The sequence below is a fragment of the Falco cherrug genome, chromosome 5, assembly GCF_023634085.1.
Source record: "Falco cherrug isolate bFalChe1 chromosome 5, bFalChe1.pri, whole genome shotgun sequence".
NCBI classification, from domain to species: Eukaryota; Metazoa; Chordata; class Aves; order Falconiformes; family Falconidae; genus Falco; species Falco cherrug.
The window spans coordinates 71,430,753-71,449,219 of NC_073701.1; the positions used below are offsets into that span (position 1 = coordinate 71,430,753).

Consider the following 18,467-nt stretch of genomic DNA (forward strand, 5'->3'; position numbering starts at 1 on the left):
CACTGGGCCTGATCCAGGACCTCCACCCCAGGCACCAGGACTGACTTGGGACACCCACCCGGGCACCTGGAGTGACCCGGGACCCCCTAACCAGGATACCAGCTCCAACCCAGGACGCTAACCCCCAGCCTGGTCTACAACCCGCCCCCCAGCACCCACCACCCCACCAGCACCCTTTCACCATGAACTCCACCTACGAGACACAGACAGCTGAGGAACCAGAGGAGCTACCAGCCACCGAGAAGGACCTGGCAGAGGACGCTCCTTGGAAGAAGATCCAGCAGAACACCTTCACCCGTTGGTGCAATGAGCACCTCAAGTGTGTCCATAAGCGCATTGGGGACCTGCAGCGGGACCTGAGCGATGGCCTACGCCTCATCGCCCTCCTGGAGGTCCTCAGCCAGAAGAAGATGGGGCGCAAGTACCATCCGCGCCCCAACTTTCGCCAGATGAAGCTGGAGAACGTCTCAGTGGCCTTGGAGTTCTTGGAGAGGGAGCACATCAAGCTGGTCTCCATTGGTGAGTGATCGGGTGCGGAGGTGGTGAGTGTGCAAGACGGGTCATGTGAGGAAGTGAAGATGGGGCTGGGGACAAGTGTGTAAGGGCAGGGGAGATGGAGTGGAAGTGAGGGGTGAAGTGTGCAAGGGTAGAGGTGATGGACATGTGGGGGTGAGGGTGGGGATGAGTGTGCAAGGGCAGGTGAGGTGGAGGAGTGGGAATAGGGTGGGTGTTCAAGGACAGGGCTGATGGACAAGTGTGGATGGGGTCATGGGGGAGTGTGCAAGGGCAGGGGCAATGGGGGAGTGGGAACAGGGGGTGAGCGTGCAAGAGCAGGGCTGATGAATGAGCGGGGATGAGTGTGCAAGGGCAGAGGTGATGGACAAGTGGGGACAGCGCTGAGGATGAGTGTGCAAGGGTAGGGGCGATAGGTGAGTGTGAATGGAGACGAGTGTGCGAAAGCAGGGCTGATGGACGAATGAGAATAGGGGGCGAGTGTGCAAGAGCAGGGCAATGGAGGAACAGGGTGTGAGCGTGCAAGAGTGAGGGCGATGGACGAGTGGGAACAAAGCTGGGAACGAGCGTGCAAGGCCGTGCTGCCACTCTGACCGCTGTGCGAGGGACTGCACGAGGCTGAGTGGTGCACGTGGGCCGTGTGCAAGGGGCCGTGTTGCACATGCACGATTGTGTGAGGGGCCAAGCGTGCCCGGCCAGGGCTCCGCTCCCCGCGTGAGGGGCCGCAGCGTGCGAGGGGCCATGCGAGGCGGCTGCGCTGAGCTCACTCTTGGCTCGGGGGCTGCGTGCCGGTGAGCTCACACTGCAGGGGCACGCTCGCCCCCCGCACGCTCGCCCCCCGCGCAGGGCCCCAGCGCCCACCCGCCACCCCGACAGCTGCAGGGTGACCCCCTCGCATCGCGCTCGCCCCCGCACACGCGGGTGGGTGGCTTGCACCCTTGCACACCCGCTTGCACGCTCGCAGCCTTCCTTAGCACTTGCACATGCGGCAGCCCCCATGTGCGTTGCACGGGGCGAGGGGCCTGCACGCCCCCCCTTGCACACCCAGACCAGTGGGTGGGGGGCTGAGCATCCCTGCATGTCCCCGCAGGGGTGTCACACGCCCACCCATCCCCCCGGGGGTTTCCTTGCCCCCCAACTCTACCCTCCCCAGATGTTGGGGTGCCCTCCAGATGTTGCCCCTCCCTGGGAGGCCCCAGCAATTGGGGGGGTGTCACCGGCCACATCTGCAGCCCATTTCCTCCCCGAAACACGATCGCTGGGGGGGGGGGGGGGGGGGGGGGAGGGAAGGCGAGGGGGAGGGGCCGGGATGCCTGGGTCCTCTCTGCAGGGCGTGGGGGAGGGGCCGGGATGCCTTGCCCCCCCTCCCCCCCCCCCCCCCCCCCCCCCCCCCCCCCCCCCCACGCCCCTGCCTCAGTTTCCCCATTCCTGGCCTCTCCCCTGGCCAGGGACCCCCAGGGTGCTGGGAGAGGGTCACTCCAGGGTGCTCTGACAGGGACAGGGACCCTCAGGGTTCTCTGATGGGGTCCCCCCAGGGTGCTGTGTGGGCAGGGACACCCCAAGGTGCTGGAGGGGTCAGGGAACCCCAGGGTGCTGTCAGGGTTTCCCCCTGAGGCACTGTCCGGTGAGGTGTTGGGGTCCCCCCCACTGTGCTGTGCCCCATGTGGGGTCCCCTGGGGGGTTGGGGTGCTGCAGCTGGGTGCTGTGGGGTGCTCCAGAAGGACAGGAGTGACAGTGCTGTGGGGTGTCAGGGTGTTCGCAGCCTGACACTGGGGTGCCAGGGGCCCTGGGGGTGCTGGGGTGGCCCCCTGCTTTTGCTGGGGGTACCCAGGACCCCTGCCCATGGCCTTGGGTGCTGGGGTGCCAGGGACCCTGGGGATGTCCTGGGGTGTCAGTGCATTCCCAGCCTGGCAGCAGGATGTTGGAGACCCTGTGTGTGCCCCGGGGTGTCCCCAGCCTGGTGCCAGTGTGGCAGGGACCCTCATGGTGCCCTTGGGGTTTTGGGATGTCCCCAGCTTGACGTTGGGGTAGTGGGGACCCTGTGGGTGCTGGGGTGCCAATGTGGGGACCCTGAGGGTGGCAAGGACCCCCATGCATGCTCTGGGGTGCCAGGATGACAGGGACCCTGTGGGTGCTCTGGGGTGTCCCCAGGCTGGCTCCAGGGTGTTGGGGACGCCCACGGCAAAGCTGGAGGTGGTGGCCTTGAAGTGCCTGTGTGCTTGCAGACAGCAAGGCCATCGTGGATGGGAACCTGAAGCTGATCCTGGGACTGATCTGGACGCTGATCCTGCACTACTCCATCTCCATGCCCATGTGGGAGGATGAGGAGGAGGAAGACGCCCGCCGGCAGACCCCCAAGCAGCGACTGCTGGGCTGGATCCAGAACAAGGTGCCGCAGCTGCCCATCACCAACTTCCACCGTGACTGGCAGGATGGCAAAGCCCTGGGTGCCCTGGTGGACAACTGTGCCCCTGGTGAGGAGGGCATGGGGCGGGGGGGGGGGGGGGGGGGGCGGGCTGTGGAGGGCAACTGCACCCCCCAGACAGTGGGCTGTGGGAGTAATTGCCCCCCCCGGTTAGTGGGCATGGGGTATGGGGGAGCTATTGCACCCCCCCCGCCCCCCCTGGTTAGTGGCCATGGGGGCACAGGGCCTGGAGGGCAATTGCCCCCTCATTAATAGTCAGGTGCCCCCCCCGGTCCATGCTGGCTCAGGGGGCACTGGTGGGGGGGCAGGGGTACTGGGGGATAGCCATCCCCCAGGCTGCGCTGGCATGGGATGCTGGGGGGCACTGGGAGGATCTGGGGGCAAAAGGGGGAGGGAGTGCTGTCCCCCCCAGGAGGGTGGGGGTGCTGCTCCCCCTCCCCCCGAGGTTGCCTATCTCACACCCACCCTCTGCCCTGTCCAGGCCTGTGCCCAGACTGGGAGAGCTGGGACCCCCAACCAGCCGGTGCAGAATGCCCGGGAGGCCATGCAGCAGGCAGACGACTGGCTGGGTGTCCCCCAGGTACTGGGAGCACTGGGGGGCACTGGGAGTGCTGGGAGGGCCTGGCAGCCCCGTGGCATAGTGGGGCTGGGGGGCATGTGGGATGGGGTCCTGGGTGCCAGTAGGTCCCATGATGGGGGTGAGGGCGTGTGTGGAGGGGTCCTAAGTGGGTGACATGGAGTGGGGCAGGGGTGTCCCTGGGCATGGGGCATCCCTGGGTACAAAGTGGGAAGGACAGGGGGGTCCCTATGGGGTCGCTGGGCGTGGGGGGTCCCTGGGTGTGTGGTGTGGGGGGCGCAGCGTGTGTGAGGTCCTTGACAGGGCCACCGTGGGTGGGAGCATCATGGGAGGGGCTAACTGGCATTGGGGGGTGTGTGTCCCTGCAGGTGATTGCCCCCGAGGAGATTGTGGACCCCAACGTGGACGAGCACTCAGTGATGACCTACCTCTCCCAGTTCCCCAAGGCCAAGCTGAAGCCGGGGGCCCCCCCTGCGCGCCCGCCAGCCCCAGCCCTCCCGCGCCCGCGCCTACGGGCCTGGTACGGGCACGGGGGGCACTGGGGGGCACACGGTGGCCAGGCACAGAGGGGGTGTGGGAGGAGACATGGCAGGGGACAGGGGCGATGCTATGGCCAGGCACAAGGGTGGCATGGGGAGGGGGCACAGGGCAGGGGAACATGGGTGCCACAAGGGGGGGACATGGGATGTCAGGGCATGAAGGTAAACATGAGTCCTCTCCAAGCCCAGGGACCCCTTTCCAACCCCAGCCCCCCCCTCATACTTGGGGGTGCCCAGGGACCCCCTGCCACCTCCAAGGGCAACCTGGAGGTCCCAAGCTGAGGGGGGTCCCAGGAGCTGGGTGCCCACCATGGGGTGCTGGTGGGGGTGGCACCCTGACCCCTGGGCACCTGCAGGCATTGAGCCCCAAGGGAACGTGGTGCTGAAGCCAGCGCAGTTCACGGTGGAGACCCTCGAGGCGGGGGTTGGCGAGGTCCTGGTCTACGTTGAGGACCCTGAGGGTCACACTGAGGAGGTATGGTTGGGGCACCCAGATGCCTGGGTTCCCCCAGCACCCCACCTGTGTGTGGGGTGTACCCAGGTTTCCAACTCTGTGTCACTCACCCCTCCTTTTTTGGGGTTCCCCCCTAGGCCAAGGTTGTCCCCAACAATGACAAGAAGCGGACATACAGCGTCACCTATGTGCCCAAGGTTGGGGGGCTGCACAAGGTGAGCACCCATAGACCTGCACCTCAACGTGCGTCTTGGGGTGGTGGGTGTCCCCTGCACCCGGAATGGGGGGTGCTCAGCACAGAGGAGTGCTGGGGTCCCTGGAGTGTCCCCATTAGGGTCCCTGGAGGGGGTATTGCAATAGGGGAGCCCTGGGGGAGCCCTTGAGGGGTCTGCTTGGGTCCCTGCTGGTTCTTGTGTTAGGGTCCCAGGGAGGGCAATAAGGGGTCCTTTGGGGGGGGCAGGGGGGTGAAGGGAGCCCCTTCAGGACATTGCACTGGAGGTCCCTGGGGTGTCCCACTTTGTGTACCCTGTGGGGGTGCCACCAAGGTGCTGGGTGGCAGTGGGGGACATGGCCACCCCTGACCCCCACCTTATCCCACAGGTGACGGTGCTGTTTGCGGGGCAGAATATTGACAAGAGCCCCTTTGGTGTCAATGTGGGCATGGCCCTTGGGGACGCTAACAAGGTGATGGCACGCGGCCCTGGCTTGGAGCCTGTCGGCAATGTGGCCAACAAGCCCACCTACTTCGATATCTACACCGCAGGTGGGCTCTGGTGGCCACCGGACATGGAGCAGGGGGGGTCATTTCTCTGGCTTGGTGCCAAGACATGGCATGGGCCAGTGGCACTGAGGTGTGGCATGGATGTGTTGGTGCTGGGTGACATTGAGGGCATTGTCCTCATGGTGGTGTGGCCCTGGCCATGGCCTGCTGGCTCTGACACATCCTCATGAGGGCAAGGCCATGGCATAGCCTGGTGGCACTGAGATAGTGTCCTTCTCATGCCATGTCCATGGGATGGCATGGTGCTCTGGGGCTATGTCCTTATTGTGGCATGGCCAATGTGTTACTGGGTATCACTGAGGTTGTGTCCTCAGGGTGGCATGACCTGATGGCTCTGGGACCATGTCCTCATGGTGGCATGGCCATGGCATGGCCTGGTGGCTCTGGTACCATGCTCTCATGGTGGCATGGCCATGGTGTGACCAGGTGGTAGTGTCCTTGTGGTGATACAGCAATGACATGTCTGGGTGGCACTGAGCCCGTGTCCTTGCCATGGCTTGGCTGGATGTTCTCACTGTGTCATGGTGTGGTGGCACTGGGGTCATGTCCTTGCCATGATGAGGCCGGGGGACACTGAGGTGTGGCATAGCCACAGCATAGCCTCGTGGCTCTAGGGCCACATCCTCCTGGTGGCATGGCCATGGCATGGCCTGGTGGCACTGAGATTGTGTCCTTCTTGTGTCATCCATGCATGGCCTGGTGGCTCTGATGCTGTTTTCTCATGGTGGCATGGTCTGGTGGAACTGAGGCCACGTCCTCATGATGACATGGCTATGGCATGACCTGGTGGCAGTGGGACTACATCCTTATGGTGGCCTGGCCATGGCATGGCTGGGTGGCACTGAGCCCATTTCCTCACTGTGGTAGGGGCTGGCCCAGGCGACGTGGGGGTGGTGATTGTGGACCCCCAGGGCCGGAGGGACACCGTGGAAGTGATGCTGGAGGACAAAGGGGACAACATCTACCGCTGCACCTACCGGCCCGTCCTGGAGGGGCCACACACCATCTGTGTCACTTACGCCGGTGCCCAGATCCCCAAGAGCCCCTTCACTGTCAACGTGGCTGAAGGTGAGACCTGCCATGGGGGGCCCCACCATGTCTGCATGACAGCACCCATCAGTTCCCCAGGTGGCCCCATGGCACCCCTGTGCCTGTAGTCTCCCCATAGCACCCATATACCCCAGGGTGTCCCCCAGACTGTCTCCATGGCATCCATCTGTCCCCAGGGTGTCCCAATACCACCCTTATGCCCCTGGGGACCCCCTGACCTGCCTCTTCCCTCCCTTGAGCTCCCCAGCCCGGGCCCTCCCAGCACCTACGGGTGCTGTCGGTGCTGGGTGCTGAGGGTGCCATCCTGCCGGCAGCATGCACGCCCTCAGCGTGCCGGGCCACGGGCCGGGGGCTGCAGCCCAAGGGCGTGCGGGTGAAGGAGGTGGCCGACTTCAGGGTGCTCACCAAGGGCGCCGGCACCGGGGACCTGCGGGTGCTCATCAAGGGGCCCAGTGAGTGTGCAAGGGGCGGGGGTGGGTGGGGGGCACCATGGGGGTGACCAGGAGGGTTGTATGGTTGGAGGGCACCAGGGGTTGGGGATGTGATTGGGGAGGGTCTGGGGGTGTGCCCAGGGTGGGGTGCATGGGCGGGGGGTGTGATATGGAAAGATGTGCATGGGTGGGGGGCTGCCATGGGGGGGTGAATCATGAGGGTCCCCATGGAGGGATGCGCATGGTTGCGGGGCACCATGAGGGTGTCCTTGGTGGTGTCCGTGGTTGGGGGGCACCATGGGGGTGCTCATGGCGGGGGGATGCATGGTTGGAGGGCATCATGGGGGTGTCCATGGGTAGGGGTAAGTGGTTGGGGGGGCACCATGGTGGGATGCACAGTTGGGGGGCATCATGGGGGGGTCCATGGCTGGTGGAGCACCGTGGGGGTCCCAATGGGTGGCCCATAGTTGGGGGGCACCATGGGAGTGTCTATGAGGGGGTGCATGGTTGGGAGGTCAACATGGGTCTGTCTATGGAGGGATGTACATGAAGGGGGGGCACCATGGTAAGGGGTGCCGCCATCTGAAACCCCCTGCTTCCCACAGAGGGCACAGAGGAGCCGGTGAAGGTGCGGGACGCGGGCGACGGTGTCTATGAGTGCGAGTACCACCCCATGGTGCCTGGCAAGTACCAGGTGGCCATCACCTGGGGTGGCTACGCCATCCCCCGCAGGTCAGCTGAGCCACCACCCACGGGGACCCCCCCACCTACCCTGCACCCCCTGCCCCACCAGGCTCCTGGGGTGGGAGGGTGTGCAAAGGGGGGGGCATGTGGGAGGGGGTGCAAGGAGGGGTGCAAGATGCAAGCAAGGCACATCGAGCATGCAGGGTGTGCAAGGGGCGTGCAAAAGACATGGTGTGTGCAAGGGATGTGCAAGTCCCATGGAGGGTGTGCAAGGCACACGTATGCTGTGCAAGGGACATGCAAGTGGGTGTGCAAGCTGCAAGCAAGGGGCGTGCGATAGGCGTGGGGCATGCAGGGTGCCCTGTGCTGATGTGGTGCCTGCAGCCCCTTCGAGGTGCAGGTGGCCCCTGAACCAGGTTCCCAGAAGGTGCGGGCCTGGGGGCCAGGGCTGGAGGGCGGCGTAGTGGGCAAGTCGGCTGACTTCGTGGTGGAGGCCATCGGCACCGAAGTTGGCACCCTGGGTGAGTTGGGGCACAGGGGCACCCATGGTGGGGGTGCCAGGGTGGGGATGTGGGCACAGGATGGGTGGCATCATGGTGGGGATGTGGCCATGGGAATGGGTGGCATTGTGGTGGGGATGTGGCCATGGGAATGGGTGGCATTGTGGTGGGGATGTGGGCATGGGATAGGTGGCACTGCAGTTGGGCCATGGGGACAGGCTAGAGGACACTGCAGTGAGGACACGGGCACAGGTTGGGTGGCACCGTGGCAGGGACACGAACACAGACTGGGGAATGTGAAGATGGGGACATGGGTGCAGACTTGGGATGACAACAATGGAGACATACTGGGTGGCACCACCCTGGGGATTTGGTCACAGACTGGGTGTCACCATACTGGGGACATGGGCTTAGTCTGAGGGACACCATGATGGAAGCATGGGCACAGGCTGGGGGTGACCACCCTGGGGACATGGAAACGTACCGGGGGGCACCACCCAGGGGCCCTAAGCATAGGCTGAGGGACACCTTGATGAAGACAAGGACTGGGTGTCACTACCCTGAGGACATGGACGTGTATTGGGTGGCACCACCGGGGGGACATGGGCACAGGCTGAGAGACACCATGATGGGAACAAGAACATGGACTGGGGGTCACCACCCTGGGGACATGGGCATGGGGAGGGTAACATGGTGCTGAGAATGCTGGGGCTCTCTTGGAGGACTGCATCACCCGGTGGTGCCACCCCCCAGGTTTCTCCATCGAGGGCCCATCACAGGCCAAGATTGAGTGTGATGACAAGGGGGACGGCTCATGTGATGTGCGATACTGGCCCACGGAGGCAGGGGAGTATGCTGTCCACGTGGTGTGTGATGACGAGGACATAAAGGACAGCCCCTTCATCGCCCACATCCTGCCCGCCCCCAACGACTCCTGGCCCGAGAAGGTAGCTCTGTGCCCCATAGCACCCCATTGCACCCTGCTGCACTCTGTATCCCTGCGCTCCCGGGTGCTACCCGCCCTCTGGGCACTCCTTGCACCCCCAGAAATTGCTCCCTACCTGACTACCCCCGGGTGCTACCCCCCATCTTTGCACCTCTATGTGCTGCCCCCATTCCCCGGATCTCCCCCCCACACCCCCTCCATGGGTGCTGGGGGTGCTGATGCCACCCTGACTCCCCCCACCCTCACTCACACCCATAGGTGAAGGCCTTCGGGCCGGGGCTGGAGCCCACCGGCTGCATCGTGGAGCGGCCGGCCGAGTTCACCATTGACACCCGTGGTGCCGGCAAGGGCCCCCTCAAGCTCTACGCCCAGGTAGGGTGCCTTTGGGCACTGTTGGGTGCTGTTGGGCATCACTGGATGCTGTTGGGTGCTGTTGGGCATCACTGAGTGCCATTGGGTGCTGCTGGGCGTCGTTGGGCATCACTGAGTGCTACTGGGTGCTGTGGGGCCCTGTTGGGTGCTGCTGGGCATCACTGTGTGCCGTTGGGTGCTGCTGGGCACTGTTGGGTGCCACTGGGCATCACTGAGTGCCATTGGGTGCTGCTGGGCATTGAGTACCATTGCACTGCTGGGTGCCAATGGGTGCCAGTGGGTCCCCTCACCTCCCCCCGGTGCCTGCAGGACGCCGAGGGCTTCCCCATTGACATCAAGGTGAAGGACAACGGGGATGGCACCTACCACTGCGTCTACGTGCCCACTAAGGCCATCAAGCACACCATCATCGTCACCTGGGGGGGTGTTACCACCCCCAGCAGCCCCTTCCGTGTGAGTGTCCCATGGGGTGCTGGGCATGGGATTGGGGGTCCATGGGATGATAGGGATGGGGGTCCCATGGGAATGGGGTGCCAGGGTGGGGATGGGGGTCCATGGGGTGATGCCGATGGAGACAGAGTGGCAGGGGTGGAAATAGGGGTCCTGTGGGGTGATGGACATGGGGATGGGGTGCTGGGCATGGAGATGGGGTTCCTAGACCTATAGGGTGCCAAGCATGGAGATGGGGGTCCCATGGGTTGATGGGAATGGGGTGCCAGACATGCAGGGACTTGGGGTGCCAGTAGTGGAGTTGGGCGTCCCAGACCCATGGGGTGCCAGGCTGAAATTCACGGGTGCTGGGCACAGGGGTGAGGTCCATGGTCTGTGTGGTGCCAGGCCCAATGACGAGGGTGCTGGGCAGGAGGATGAGGTGCATGGTACATGGGTGGCAGGCATAAGGAGGGGTTCATGGCACCACGGATGCCGCTGGCAACACTCCCTGTACCCACAGGTGAATGTGGGTGAGGGCAGCCACCCTGGTAGGGTGAAGGTCTATGGGCCAGGTGTGGAGAAGACAGGGCTGAAGGCCAACGAGCCCACCTACTTCACCGTCGACTGCAGTGAGGCTGGACAAGGTGGGTACCCACCATGGGAGCATCTGGCACCCATGGGAGCCCCTCTGTGGGCATGGCAGCTGTTTTCTGCATCCCTGGTCCTGGTCCATTATTCCTAGTCTTGGTCTTGCATCCCTGCCACCCTGGTCCTCATCCATCATCCCTGGTCCTGCCCCTGCGTTCCTGGTCCATCAACCCATTCCTGGTCCAGGCCCGTGTCCATGGTCCAGCCCCATCCCTTGGTGCTACCCAGGGGAGCAGGGTGACACAGTGCTGATGGTGGGGACCCTTTGCAGGGGACGTGAGCATTGGGATCAAATGTGCCCCCGGCGTGGTGGGGCCGCTGGAGGCCGACATTGACTTTGACATCATCAAGAACGACAATGACACCTTCACAGTGAAGTACACGCCACCGGGTGCTGGGTTGTACACCATCATGGTGCTCTTTGCCAACCAGGTACTGCACACCCATCCCAGCCTCCTGCTCCACACCAGGTGGCCTGCATGTCACCTCCCTGCCCACTGAGGTCCTGTGGGGTGGGGGGCTCTGTCCCCTGGCAGTGTTGCCGTGCCACCATGCCGCTGTCTCTCTCCCCAGGAGATCCCCAGCAGCCCCTTCCGCATCAAGGTGGACCCATCCCATGATGCCAGCAAGGTCAAGGCGGAGGGACCGGGGCTCAACCGGACGGGTGAGGGGACAGGGAGATGGGGTGGCAGGGTGCTGCGGGGCAGGGTAATATGGGGGGAGCAAGGCTGGGTTCTAGGTGCTGTGGGGCAGGGACCCCGGGTGCTTGTGGGGCTGGGTGCTGTGGGGCAGGGACCCTGGGTGCTGTGGGGCTGGGTGCTGTGGGGCAGGGACCCTGGGTGCTGTGGGGCTGGAGTTCTGGGTGCTGTGGTGCTGGGTGCTGTAGAGCAAGGGGCTGGGACAGGGTGCTGTGGGGTGGGGTGATATGGGGGTAGCAAGGCTGGGTGCTTGTAAGGCAGAGATGTGGGTGCCGTGGGTCTGGGCGCTGTGGGGTGCAGCGGGCGCTGACCGTACGGCACAGGCGTGGAGGTGGGGAAGCCCACCCACTTCACGGTGCAGACGAAGGGTGCGGGCAAGGCGCCGCTGGAGGTGCAGTTCGGGGGGCCAGGGCAGGGCCCCGCTGTGCGCGACTTCGAGGTCATCGACAACCACGACTACTCCTATACCGTCAAGTACACCGCTCTGCAGCAGGTGGGGTATGGGGGAGACCCCTACGGCACCCCCTGGGGCACCCCACCCCATCCCCTGCAGCCCCCTGTCCCATACGAACCCCTCATAGGGGCCCCCCATTCCATATGAACTGCCCCCAGGCACACCCCATCCCATATGAGCACCCCACACGGGCACCCCTGTAGATAACCCATAAGGGTACCCTCACTGACATCCTGTCACCTGGGCACCCCAAGGACACCCCCACAGACATCCCGGTGTAGGCACCTCATCCCCATGGATGCCCCATGCCATGGGCACCCCATTCCCACCCCAGGACCCCCAAACCCTCCCACAGTCTCATGGATGCCACCAGCCCTGGGATTCTGACACATATCCCTGCCATCCCCGAGCACCCATGGGTGCCTGAGCCCTGGGAACCCCTTGGGCTCCTGAACCTCCTGGGTCTCCCAGGGACCCCCAAAGCCCCTGGGCACCCCCAGGTACCCCCTCCAGCACCCATGAGTGACACGAATCCCCCAGCACACCCCCTTACAGGCCCCTTCTCCCTTCCCCCCCTCAGTGGGTGTGGGTGGGGGGGCCCCCTGGCAGCACCCTAAGGTGCGGGTGCACCCACAGGGTCCCCTGGCCGTGGTGGTTACCTACGGGGGGGACCAGATCCCAAGGAGCCCCTTCCCTGTCACCGTGGCGCCCCCCCTGCAGCTCAGCAAGGTCAAGGTGCAGGGGCTCAACAGCAGTGAGTGGGGGTCTTGGTGGGGGGGGTGGGCACCCTGGGGTGGGGGAGGGCATCGCTACGGTGTAGGCACCATGGGGGGGCACCCTTGGGTGTGGGGCATGCGTGCGAGGGGGCACAACCCCTGGGTATGGGGTGGGGGACACACCCTGGGTATGGGATGCAGCAGGGGATGGGGACACCTTGGAAGGGGGCACCCTTGGGTGTGGGGTGCACTGTGGGGTGGGGGCACCCTTGGGGAGGGGCGCGCTATGGGGTGGACACAAGACCCTTGGATATGAAGTGGGGGGCACCCTGGGGGGGGATGACACCTTGGATGTGGGCCCACTATGGGGTGGGGGCACCCTGGGGGGGGGGGACGGACACCCTTAGGCATGGGGTACCCCCCTGGGTGTGTCCCCCTCCCCTGACCACCACCCCCATGTTGCCCCGCAGAGGTGGAGGTGGGGCAGGCGCAGGAGTTTGCAGTAGAGGCACAGGGAGCTGGGGGCCAGGGCAAGGTGGAGGTCAAGGTCACTGGCCCCTCCCGCCGCCCCCTCCCCTGCAAGGTGGGCCCAGCCCCCCCTGGCGGCCCCCACCCTGTTACCTACACCCCCACCGAGGAGGGGCCTTACAAGGTGGAGGTCACCTACGATGGACACCCGGTCCCTGGAAGCCCCTTCCCCGTGGAGGCGCAGCTGCCCCCTGACCCCTCCAAGGTGAGGCCATTGCTTGCCCGGCATGCATGCAAGGGGGTGAGTGTGCCCCCCACCCCTTGCACACGTGTGTCCTTGTGTGCCCCATGCATGCAGCCCATGGACAGGTCACGTTGCCTATGCACGCTCCTCGCACACTCAAGCTGCTTGTGTGCGCTGTTGCACACCCACGCTGCTCACAGCCACCTCCACTGCCCGCACAGTGCCCGCTCCCTGCTTGCACGTGCCAGCTGGTTGCACCCACCCTGCCCACACACTTGCATGGTGTTCCTTGCACACTTACACCACTTGCATGCTTCTTGCACACCCCACTCGCATAACAACATGGACTGAGAGCACCCGTGCTTGTCACCTCCATGCTGCAGGTGCAATTGCACACTTACTGTGGACACACCTATCCCTTGCACACTTGTCACCAGCACACCCATGCCTTGCATGCATACCGTGGGCATTCTCATTCCTTGCATGCTTCCCACTGGCATGCCAATCCCTTGCACACTGGCCCATGCCTTGCACACTCACCTCCAGTACACCTGTCCCTTGCACACCAGCATGCCCATCCCTTCCACAGTTACTGCCAGCACGCCCATCCCTCGCACACTGGCACACCCGTCCCTTGCACGCACACAGCACTGGCACGGCGCCCCCCTGCCCCTTGCACACCCATTGCCTTGGCAGAGCCTGCCGGCACCCCCACCCCTCACCTGCACACACATGTGTGGCCCCCAACCCCCTCCTCTGACGTGTGTCTCCCCCCCAGGTGTGTGCCTATGGGCCAGGGCTGCAGGGCGGCAAGGTGGGCACCCCAGCCCCCTTCACCATTGACACCAAGGGCGCCGGCACCGGCGGGCTGGGGCTGACAGTGGAGGGTCCCTGCGAGGCCAAGATAGAGTGCCAGGACAATGGCGATGGCTCCTGCTCGGTCTCCTACTTGCCGACAGAGCCTGGTGACTACACCATCAACATCCTCTTTGCCGACCGGCACATCCCTGGCAGCCCCTTCAAGGCGGAGGTGACCCCCATCTTTGATCCCAACAAGGTGACAGCCAGCGGGCCTGGTTTGGAACGCGGCAAAGCTGGGGAGGTGGCCACTTTCATGGTGGATTGCTCCAAAGCTGGGGACGCTGAACTCACCATTGAGATAATTTCGGAAGCTGGTGTGAAAGCGGAGGTGCTCATCCAGAACAACCGGGATGGCACCTATGCCATCACCTACACCCCTGCCTGCCCCGGCTCCTATACCATCACCATCAAATACGGTGGCCACCCCGTCCCCAAGTTCCCTGTCCGTGTCACCGTTGATCCTGCTGTGGATACCAGTGGTGTCAAGGTCTACGGTAAAGGCGTGGAGCCGCGAGGTGAGAGCAAGGGACATCTCCCCATGGATGCCACTATGGGCATTTCCTCCTCATGGGCACCTCTTTCCCATGGAGATCCCATCCCTGTGGGCACCTCTTCCCCATGGACATAGCTATGGGCACTGTCTCCCCATGGGCACCTCCTCCCAGTGAACATCCTCATGGGCACTGGTGTATCCTTCCCATGGGACCCTCATCCCTGTGGGATGTCATCTCCATGGATATCTCCCATCCCCATAGACACCTCCTCCTCATAGAACCCCCTCCTATGGGGAAGACTCCTCGGCACTCCCGTGGACATCTCTTCCCCATGGACATCTTTCCATTGCATGGGTATCCTTATGGGCACCAACATCTCCTCCCCATGGCCATCCCATAGACACCCCCTCTCATGGACATCCTGGGTACCCTCATGGACATCCCATCCCTGTGGGCATCTTTTCCTCATGGGCACCTCCTCCCCATGTCCCCCTGGGGACACCTTCTCCCCATAGACACCCTCTCTCATGGGGAGGACTCCTGGGCACCCTATGGACACCTCCTCCCCATGGGCACCAACATCTCCAACACATGGGCACCTTCTCCCCATGGGTACCTCCCCCTTGCATGGGCACCAGCATGTCCTCCCCATGGGCACCTTCTTCCCACAGACACTCCCATGGATATGTTCTCCCCATGGAAACCGTGCCCTTGGATGGGCATCTCCTGCCCATGGCCACCCTTGCCCTCCTTCTTACACAGGGGTCCACAGGTTATCCCCACGGGCACTGCCTCTTATAGGGGGCTCCTCCTGGGTACCCCCTGCCCTGTAGCTGTGGGATGCAAGGAGAGGGGCTGGAGACTCATTCTCGGGGGTTGGGGAGGCACCTCACCACAGGTGCTGAGCAGGTGCTGAGGGTGCTGTGCTGCAGGGGTGCTGCGTGAGGTGGGCACTGACTTCACAGTGGATGCCCGGGCACTGACCAAGACTGGGGGGCCCCATGTCAAGGCCTGGGTGGTCAACCCCTCGGGTGCCAAGACCGATACCTACATCACTGACCACGGCGATGGCACCTACCGCGTGGACTACACTCCTTATGAGGATGGTGAGGGACCCCCACCCACCCTGGGGACTCCAAAACCCCCAGAGGACCCTGACACCCCCCCCAGTGACCCCAACACCCACAGAGTACCTCACGTCCTGGGCAAACATCCTCCATCCCCCAGGTGGGGATCCCCAGAGAGGCGCCCCGCCTCCCCCCCCCCCCCAACCCACATCCAAGTGGGGACCCCCCCTGTTCCCCCCCCTGGCTGGAGATGTCCCCCTGTTCCCCCATAAGCAGGGACCCCCCAGTTCCCCCAGGCAGGGACCCCCAAAACACCTTGAGGCCCCCCAAACCCCAACCAGGGACCCCCAACCCCCTGACTCCCCCATAGACCCCCAAATCCTGAGACCCTCCTTAGACCCCAGCCAGAGGCCCCCACAACCTCAACCAGGGAACCCCAAACCGCAACCAGAGACCCCCCAGTCCCAGCTCAAACCCCAACCAGGGACTCCCAACCTCCCTCCAAACTCCAACCAGGGACCCCTGAGACCCCCCTCCCCTCCATGGCAGGAGGGGAGTGACAGCCTGTCCTTGTATCCCCAGGCATGCACCGGGTGGAGGTGACATACAATGACGTGGCGGTCCCCAAGAGCCCCTTCCGTGTGGGGGTGGCAGAGGGCTGCGATCCCAGCCGTGTGCGGGCACATGGGCCTGGCCTGGAGGGTGGCCTTGTCGGCAAGGCAAACCGCTTCACTGTGGAGACCAGGTGGGCACTGGACCCCCCCCCAGCCACCTCGCACCCCTGTCACCAACCCACCACCTCCAGCCCCTCCCATGGATCTGCCACCTCCATCCCATGTCACCAACCTGGCATCTCTGTCTCATGCCGTGGATGTGCCACCTCCATCCTCTTGCATTGGATTTGACATCTCCATACCATGCCACAAATGTGCCACTTTCATCCTCTTGTACTGGATTGGCACCTCCATCCCCTGCCAGCAACCCTCCACATCCATCTCTTGCTATTTGACATGCCACTTCCATCCCATGCCACCAACCTCCCATCTCCATCCCCTGCCATGGATGTGCCACTTCCAACCTCTCTCCACCTGCTACCAATGTGACATCTCTGTCCCCTTGCCATGGATGTGGCACCTCCATCTCTTGCCACCAACATGGCATCTCCACCCCCTGCCGTCGATGTGCCACCTTACTCCCCTCAGCACACACATGCCACCTCCATCCCACTACTATGGACATGGGACCTCTGGCTGTTTGCCATGGAGGTGGTACCTCTATCTCACTACCATGGATGTGGCCCCCCCAGCACCCACCATGGACATGTTACCCCTACACCAAAAGCCAGGCCACCCCTGGCAGCGTCCCTGAGTGGTGTCACATCCCCAGGGGTGCAGGCACCGGGGGGCTAGGCCTGGCCATCGAGGGTCCCTCCGAGGCCAAGATGTCCTGCAAGGACAACAAGGATGGGAGCTGCACAGTGGAGTACATCCCCTTCACACCTGGGGACTACGATGTCAACATCACCTTCGGTGGCCATCCCATCCCTGGTGCGTGGTGGGGCTGGGGGGGGCAGGGGAAGCTGGGGGGGGCTGTGGGAGCCACCAGGGTGGCTGTGGGTTGGAGATGGTTTCCTGGGTGCTGGCAGGTAGGTGCGCTTGTGTGGACCCCATGTCCAACCCAGTGGTGACCCCATGGCCATGCTGGCCCCATGTCCACCCCCTGCTGTCCCCGTGACCATGCAGACCCTATGCTCACACTGACCCCATGCCTGTGCTATCCCCACAGCCATAGCTTTGGTGTCCCCATGCTCATGTTGGCCCCGTGGACACACTGTCCCTGTGCCCGTGTTGACCCCATGGACACATTAACCCCACAGACCTGCTGTGCCCATGCCTGTGTTGACCTCATGGCCATGCTGTCCCCTTGCTGTGCTCATGCTGTGCCTATGTTGGCCCCATGCCCACCTTGACCCTGTCCCCACACCACCCCCCTGCGTGCACTGATCCCTGCCCACTGCCACAGGGAGCCCCTTCCGGGTGCCGGTGAAGGACGTGGTGGACCCCAGCAAGGTGAAATGTTCAGGACCAGGGCTAGGCCCAAGTGTCAGGGCCCGGGTGCCCCAGACCTTCACTGTGGACTGCAGCGCAGCAGGGCTGGCGCCTCTTGAGGTCACGCTGCTGGGACCCTCTGGTATGTGGGGACACACGGCGGGGAGGTGGTGGGGGGCATGGATGGAGGGGGAGCCCGATCCCATGGATACCCTGCTCCAAAGGGTGTCCAACCTCATGGATATCCTTCTCCATAGGGTGTCCTACCCCCAGGGACATGCTGCCTAGAGATGCCCTGCCTCCCTAGTGTGTCCAACCCCATAGGTCTGAGGCTCCATAGGGTGTCCTGCTCCATAGGGCATTCAACCTCATAGATGTCCTGCCCCACGGCATGTCCTTCTCTGTAGAGTGCTGTGCCCTATGGCTACTCTGTTCTGCTCTGTGGCCTGTTCTCTGTGGAGTGCTCTGCCCCATAGATACCCTGTCCCATGGGATGTCTGGCCCTATGGCAGGCACTGCTCCATAGGGTATCCTGCCCTACATGATGCTGTACTCCATGGGATGCTCTACACCATGGGGCACCCTGCCCAAGGATGCCTTGTCCCGTGGGATGCTATACCCCACGGAGCACCCTGCCCTGCTGATGGCACCGGCCCACAGGTCTGGCAGAGCCCGTGGAGGTACGTGACAATGGTGATGGCACCCACAAGGTCAACTACACCCCAGCCACTGATGGGCCCTACACTGTGGCCGTCAAGTATGCCGACCAGGAGGTGCCACGCAGGTGAGGACCACCACCCTTGGGTGACTGGGGAGGACACCCCCACCACAGCAGGGGGGTCCCAGCACCCTGCTGACCAACCCACGCCCACCCACAGCCCCTTCAAGATCAAGGTGCTGCCCGCTCATGATGCCAGCAAGGTGCGCGCCAGTGGGCCAGGGCTGAGCGCCAGCGGCATCCCCGCCAGCCTGCCCGTTGAGTTCACCATCGATGCCCGTGATGCCGGTGAGGGGCTGCTCACTGTCCAGATCCTGGTGAGTACCCAGGGGCCATGCTGTGGTGGG

General features: G+C 63.9%; 1 protein-coding gene across 1 annotated transcript in view; it reads left to right on the forward strand.

Annotated features, from left to right (window-relative positions):
• Positions 1-8: 8 nt before the first annotated feature.
• The window catches only part of FLNC (filamin C), a 30,229-nt gene continuing 11,770 nt past the window's right edge, over positions 9-18,467 (forward strand). The window contains 29 exon segments of the mRNA XM_055712612.1: positions 9-519; positions 2,739-2,987; positions 3,420-3,448; positions 3,450-3,518; positions 3,884-3,982; positions 3,984-4,035; positions 4,411-4,529; positions 4,646-4,723; positions 5,109-5,271; positions 6,157-6,357; positions 6,654-6,791; positions 7,376-7,502; positions 7,839-7,975; positions 8,708-8,901; positions 9,159-9,272; positions 9,582-9,725; positions 10,225-10,348; positions 10,624-10,784; positions 10,926-11,016; positions 11,374-11,543; positions 12,141-12,258; positions 12,691-12,953; positions 13,711-14,308; positions 15,220-15,393; positions 15,937-16,099; positions 16,741-16,901; positions 17,377-17,544; positions 18,063-18,186; positions 18,281-18,437. Coding sequence (XP_055568587.1) covers positions 183-519; positions 2,739-2,987; positions 3,420-3,448; positions 3,450-3,518; positions 3,884-3,982; positions 3,984-4,035; positions 4,411-4,529; positions 4,646-4,723; positions 5,109-5,271; positions 6,157-6,357; positions 6,654-6,791; positions 7,376-7,502; positions 7,839-7,975; positions 8,708-8,901; positions 9,159-9,272; positions 9,582-9,725; positions 10,225-10,348; positions 10,624-10,784; positions 10,926-11,016; positions 11,374-11,543; positions 12,141-12,258; positions 12,691-12,953; positions 13,711-14,308; positions 15,220-15,393; positions 15,937-16,099; positions 16,741-16,901; positions 17,377-17,544; positions 18,063-18,186; positions 18,281-18,437 — 4,722 coding nt within the window. The 5' untranslated portion in view covers positions 9-182.